This window comes from Schistocerca cancellata, chromosome 5 (genome assembly GCF_023864275.1).
Source record: "Schistocerca cancellata isolate TAMUIC-IGC-003103 chromosome 5, iqSchCanc2.1, whole genome shotgun sequence".
NCBI lineage: Eukaryota > Metazoa > Arthropoda > Insecta > Orthoptera > Acrididae > Schistocerca > Schistocerca cancellata.
Genome location: NC_064630.1, coordinates 146,409,237 through 146,416,571, shown reverse-complemented (window position 1 = coordinate 146,416,571; position 7,335 = coordinate 146,409,237). Strand labels below are relative to the sequence as shown.

The following is a 7,335-nucleotide window of genomic DNA, read 5'->3' as shown; positions in this document are numbered from 1 at the left end:
TGGTAAATGAGCAAAGATTTTCGTGGCAGCATTCACCCCTTTCTGTGCCAAAATCAGATCTAACTCAAAGTAGTGACAATCAACCTTTAGTGTTGTAACTATGCAATTTGCTATTATTTTTGAATTGGGATGGGTTATTAATAACAAATTTCATAAGTGAATATATGTATTGCAAAGGTATTGGGAATATCCCGAGTTCCTTAAATAAATGTCTGCTAGGTGATCTTGGGTAGACTCCAGCTATTATTCTGATTACCCAATTTTTGCAATGGATTCTTTTTCTTTTAATGATGAAATACCCCAAAATATAATGCCATGTGAAAGCAGTGAATGAAAATAGCACCAGTAGGGTAACTTACTGACATCTTTTATCACCAAAATTTGCAATAACCATAATAGCATAAGTAGCTGAACCTAAACATATCAGCAGATTATCAATGTGTTTCTTCCAATTCAATTTCTCATCAGTGCATACACACAGAAATTTTGAATATTCTGCCCTAACAACAGAGTTCTGTTCAAAGTCTCTACTTATCAATGGTGTTATGCCATTTACTGTACAGAACTGTATATACCGTGTTTTCTCAAAATTTAGCGAAAGTCCATTTGCAGAGAACCACTAAATAATTTTCTGAAAGACATTATTTACAATTTCTTCAGCTAAAACTTGTTTGTTAGATATGATTACTATACTTGTATTATCAGAAAAAAGAACTAGCTTTGCATCTTCATGAATATAGAGTAGCAAATCATTTACATATCTTAAGAACAATAAGGTACTGAAGACTGAACCATGTGGGATACCATTCTAGATACCACCTCAGTTGGAGGACTCTGCTGATCTTTGCAGACTATCTATACTGTTAATTTCAACTTTCTGCATTTTTCCAGCTAAATAGGAATTAAACTGTTTTGCACTGTCCCATTCATCCCACAATGCTTAAGCTTATTTAGAAGAATTGCACGATTCACACAGTCAAAAACTTTTGAGAGATCACAAAAAAATCCCAATGAGTGATGTTCAGCTATTCAGAGCATTTAATATTTGATCAGTGAAATCACATACAGCATTTTCTGTAGAAAAACCTTTCTGAAACCCAAACTGACAATTTGTTAGTACTTCATTTTTACAAATATGTGAAACTAGTCTTGAATACGTTGCCTTTTCAAAAATTTTGGATAAAGCGATCATAAGTGATATTGGGTGGTAGTTGTTAGCATCAGACCTATCCACCTTTTCATTCAGTGGTTTAACAGCCATATTTTAGTCTATCCAGATAAATGTCTGTTTCAGTGAGCTACTACAAATGAGGCTGAGACTTCTACTTATCTCTTGGGAACAAGGCTTTAATACTCTGTTGGAAAGGCCAACAATTCCATGTGAGCTTTTTCTTTTGAGTGATTTATTATTTTCTTACTTTCAGAATGAGAGGTCGGTTGAATTTCAATATTATCAAATTGCTGAGGTATTGCCTCTTCCCTATACAGCCTTGCATAAAAAAAATAAAAAAAAAAAAAACAGTTGCATCCTATCCTCTCTAAAACACTAACAAAATGATTATTTAAAAAATTGTATTTCTTTCTGTTATTAAACTCTTCATTGAGTTTGATTATCAAATACGGTCTTCCTGTGCTCTCGATTGCATTTTTTCCCTTTGAACAATATTCCAAATTATTTTAGTTTTATTACCAGTGCTGCTCATCTCAGATGTAATTCACATAATTCTATACTTTTTAATAACTTTTCTTAATACAGTGCAATAGTTTTTATAATGTTTGACTGTTTCCAGATCTTTCCTTGTAGTTACAAGGTACATTTGCCTTTTCTGTTTACAAGATATTTTTATCTCTTTAGTAAGTCATGGCTTTTAAGACGGTTTCTTACTATTACGTCTTCTGTTTTCTTAGGGAAACTGTTTTCAGATATCCTCACAAAGGTATCATGAAATAGGTTAAATAGGCATCAGGTTTCCTGTACATCTCATCCCAGTCTAACTGTTGCTGCAAACTTTTCCTTAAACTTGCAACTGTTAAATCATTAACTGAACACACTATTTTGAGGGCTATTTTGCATTACTGTATGGAGCCATGTTCTATATCGTAACTAGCTGTGCAACATGATCAGAACGACCATTCTTAACAGAAAAGTTCTTATTTGATTACATTTATTTTTGTCTATTAAAACATTATCTATCAGTGTGCTACTTTCCTGTACTACCTGAGTAGGAAAATCAGTAACTGATGCCAAATTCAAAGATAAAAGTAATACTTCAAGGTCATGGTTTCTATCAGACTCTTTCAGAAAATCTACACTGAAATCCCCAACAAACAATAATTTGCTTCCCACTGTTGGACAAGTAGCACAACAAAGAAGCGAAGTTTTCTGGAAATAAATGAAGATTTCCATGTGGGGACCTATACACAGCTACAATTATAAAAGTACCATTATTTTGTCTGAGCTCACAGGCATGTGTTTTTATTTGTTGCTCTAACCAAAAATTTTTAGTTTCAAAGTTTTTCACAATATGATAAATTTTATCATATATGGCAACTCCTCCTCTCTCCATAATATCTCTACTTACATATGCTGAAATCTTATATCCACCTAGCCCTACATTTGCCTTTCCCGTATCTGTGACTGCATGATGTACAGATAGGCATAGTACATCTGTTACAACCTCAGTTCCTAAATCTTATAAACAAACAGTAGACTGCAGTGTAGTATGCAGAAGAATCATTTACCTTCACAAATTCCTGTATCCTCTATACCTAAGTGCGTCTAATAAACATGAAATGAGAAAACATTTGACAAGTACAGAAAAAGAATGTGCTTTGACCACTTTATGTTCAAAAATGAGTTTTGTGTGCTATGAGATGTGCATTTCACTGTTGTTCAATACTGCTAATCAACCAGTGTGCTCATATGAATAGTCCACATTCATTTTAGATTAGGTGAGCAGAGAAAGGACGTGGTAATGTCTTTCACAACAGGGAACAAATGTGCTTTATCCAATGTTGTTTATAAAGTTTTAGATTCCTTGTAGATTGTCATACAACATTAAATCAAGAGAGAGGGAATTTTCGTTATTGTGCATTATTGGGTACTAGTGAAAATTGTTGCTTTAGTTTGAGATATCCTGTTTAATAATGCAGGTGTATTCACTCCAGTATTAATAGGTTATTATCTACACTGGATGATGATACTTCACCTGAGGATGAAGAACAGAGGCCTTCAGATTTTAATGGCACTAGGAAAAGGCAAGTATAAGGGCGAATGAGTACAGTCATGAAGAAATTAAGGGTTCAGTCACACGAACTAAATGAAAACGGCAACTGTGCATTAAAGTGTTTTGAGGAAGTAAGTGCTGAAGAAAGATTAAATATCATAAGAAAATTTAATGATATGGAAGACTGGGATGAACAATCATTGCATCTGACAGACTCATTACAGTATTTCCAGTTCACAGAAGGCAGTCATAGAAGGCTGAGGATCATGCACAGTGTTAAGAGTGATAGTGAAACATGACGACATTGTACATGAAATTCCTACATGCAGAAAAGCCTTCACAGCAGTAAATGGTGTAACAAGGCAAAAATTAATGAGTTCAGAAATTTTTGAAGTTGGGCAATTCCCTTCGTGATGGTAGGGGTAAGCATGAAAATAGGCCACAGAAAATTAAGAGGAGGTAGATCATGTGGTTTATAATCATACTGATTCATTTAAGGGTGGATCACGCCATTACAGCAATGACAAGACCAAGTAGTCTGTCCCACTTAAAAAAATGCATGAAATGTTCCAGGAAAAATATCAAAATTTTGACATTTCTTACAACACTTATAGAACAAGGGTCCACTCCAAAGTCAATAGAGCTTTTAGTTATCCAAGGAGTGATACACACGCAACCTGCAATAATGCCACTGCTGAGATGAAAGTGTTGAACACACGATTATCTGAAAATTTAGATTTAAATCTCTTTGTGAGAGTATTATTGGACAAGAAAGTGAACACCTTGAAGATTTTTGTGCTTAGTTTTCAGGCCAGAACAAGAATTACACTTACCAGGTATCTTAACTAGTTTTTGAGCCACCTGAATCTGTTGGAGACAGTGAAAGTGACTTCCTCTATTGGAGGAGACACTTTTATGGAATGTGATAAGAATATGGGGCTGATTAATACAAAATCAGAAATTCCAATGGAATGGGTGCAGATCGTGTTTGAAACCAGATGTAAACCTAAGCCTTTTCGTGTTGTGGTGGCCAGTCAAGAAACGATACTAAATTGGGAGTCATTTCTGGAGATGAAAATTTGAGGAGAGGCCCATTTCTAATGAGGCCCACGAGAGAGGCAGTCATCATTAAAAAACTTCCAGCCTTATTCAACACGAAGAAATTTATAATGAATCTCGGGTTTCACCAGTGCTGAGAGTTTCACAGTAACTTCAAGACCAGCAGCTTGGAGAACACCCATCTCCTGCTTACAGAATTAAAATATAATAAAATATTATTTAAGATTGATTTTATAATAACAATAATGTCTTTGCAGGTCATCTGGCAATATCACAAGAAAAGTATCTGGACCTCCATGTTTTGAAGGAATATCACAGACAAGCTAGAGCATTTGACACATCCTTTAACACTATGCTGAGAAGTGTTTGTTGGGATAATGTGTTGTTATATCATCACATGAAGTTAAAGTTGAAGAGAAACTACTTAACAAGAAGTAATATCGGTTCAAACATTTTTTTCCATTAAAAAATATTCTAACAATTTTTAACAAAAAATTACAGTTTTGCTTGCAACATCATTTATTCTGCAACAAGCAAGTGGCATGTTTCTTCCTTGTAATGCATGACATTACTTTTTAACTATTATGCGCCAACAAAACTACAATTTAAATATTTGAGGTATCAGTTTATATAAATTACAATGTATATTACACATGCATCCAAATTACTTTAGTACTCAATTGTATCCATTAATACCTATGGAATTCTGTTTCAAACTTTAAAATTGCTCTCCTGAACAATTTGATAGTGTGGACAAAGCACATTCTTTTCCTGTGCTCTTCATTTAGAAATGGAAGGAATAAATAATGATAAGAGTTCACAGTGTCGACAACAGTTGAAAATGCACTTTAGGTCCCCTAAGCAATATAATGGACCAACTCAGTGACACAAAACGCACTAACACAGCACAAGTGTCAGCTGCAATCATTTTATCTCAAATTTTAAAACTAACTATATTCAGATTACATTAATCTCTCCACAAACCTAAATTTGAATCTTGCAAGTGTAACAATACAGTAGGCTTACTTAATGACAGAGCTGCAACATTTTGATAGAGTTTCTTTTAATGAAAGAACTATGGGCGATTAGAGGATGAAGGTCGCATGGTAAGTAAAATGAAACTGAATCATTGCACCAGCACAAAAGTTTAATTTTCCACATTACACGAGAACACAGATGACTCTTTTGCATAAATTTGCAATGCTCTCCTGAACAGTAAATGACACACACACTTTTGAAGCATTATAAAGCTTCAACATCACAAGCCAAACACTCACTCGCTTTTGCCACTTTTTCCAATGAAAAATATTACATATCTATGGTAATCAAACCAAAGCCTCAAATCCCTGGCAAAATTTAATGTCAATTCACAATACAGGACTATGATGTAAGGCTCGTCTTAATACAACTTACAAAATGACAGTGGAGTATTACAAACATTTTACTACGTATAAAAATTACTTTTTAGCAAATGAGATTTTCATAGCATGTGACATAGTAATTTTGAAACCCTGCAGCGCGTCCTTTGCTGCTGCACTCTGCAATTCATTTTCAAATTCTACAAAAGCAATATCATGACGATTGGGTACCAGTCTCACTTCCTTGAATCCTGGGAACTGATTGAACAACATCGATAACATCATTTCACTTGTCTCATCAGGCAGGTTGGTCAAGAACAGGATTTGGTTTGGAGGTTGTTCTGGAACGGCAGTAGACACTGACAGCGGTGCAGCGGCAGTAGCTCCGTAACCTCCACCACCAGCTGCCCCGGGGACCGCAGTCGCTGCTCCTGGTCCCGCTCCCATCAAGCGAGCATTTTCCTTTGCTGCCTTGCGCTTAGCTTTCTTGGAGTCTGGAGTTTCTTCAGCTGCCGGAACACGTTTAGCCTTCTTAGGTCTCTCTGCAAACGTACCTTTCATCTTAGCAATGATATCTGAGTCAGTCTTTGAATACTGAATTCGCATCGGCTTATCGTAAAATGGAAAACCTTGCATAGAACGAAGAGCATTTGTAGCAGAACTAATATCTTTAAATATCACAAATGCTTGTCCACGCATTTTCAATGTTTTCAATGCAACGATGTCAAGAATCTGTCCAAACTGAGAGAAAATAGCATATAATGACTTCTTCAAATCATCTTTCTTAATCTTCTCGTTCAGATTGTTGATGTAAATAGTGTGACTTGGCCGAATGTCCATCATACTTGAATCGAACGTCAGCTGACTGCACTAAACGCCACTTCAACGTATCTCTCACTCGAGCTTCGTGTGCACTTACAGAAAAGGCACTTGGGTGTTCTTTAATGGCACAACTCAAACTCTTAACCAAGCCGAAAACAAATAGCGTCCATACACGCACAGAACCACACTTACAGTTACACTAAGCCAAAGATTCAATAACTTCAAACCATTTTCAGTCATAGATGTTGTTGTACTCTCAACAAGAGTTTACACTAGCAAGTTATTGCAGCAATTTACTTGCGGGGAGGAACTTGCTGAAATTTTTCCGCTTCCAGGGTTAACACCACGCATAAAGTATCTCCAAGTAACTTGCAGCTTTTAGGATTTATTTCCTGCATAACACTCATATTTAACATTTTAGTTAATGTGGTGACTTAATTCTATGCAACCATCTTACGAATTATATGGAAACAAATTTCAGAAATGGAGAAGAAACGGAAATGGATGAAGCAGGATACAGAACATTTTATTGTAGCCGTGGAAAGGTACCCCGAAATATGGAACGTGCATAACTGGGACTTTAAGGACAGAGTGTAAAAGATGAGCGCATTAAATGAAATCTCATCGATATTCGACACATCTGTGTAAGAAGTACAGAGAACGTAGCATAACTTGCAGACACCACTCCTTTGCTACCTGCATTCACTCGCTTGTTGTTTTAGGAGTCTAGAAAACGACGATGTGTAATTATGACTGTTCTATTTAATTAGCTTGTCACTTCCCATTTTTTGAGCATTAGAAAAAAAAATTATTTGTATATCATTGTGAAAAATGTAGTTTATTTCAATAAAAATTTTATTTCATTGTTG

The 7,335-nt window shown here is 35.4% G+C and overlaps 1 protein-coding gene across 1 annotated transcript; it reads right to left on the bottom strand.

The window, feature by feature from the left end:
• Positions 1-5,415: 5,415 nt before the first annotated feature.
• Positions 5,416-6,675, bottom strand: LOC126187417 (U1 small nuclear ribonucleoprotein A). Its single transcript, XM_049928488.1, has one exon. The coding sequence runs from the start codon at positions 6,485-6,487 to the stop codon at positions 5,744-5,746; it is 744 nt and encodes a 247-aa protein (XP_049784445.1). The 5' UTR covers positions 6,488-6,675; the 3' UTR covers positions 5,416-5,743.
• Between the last annotated feature and the right edge of the window lie 660 nt (positions 6,676-7,335).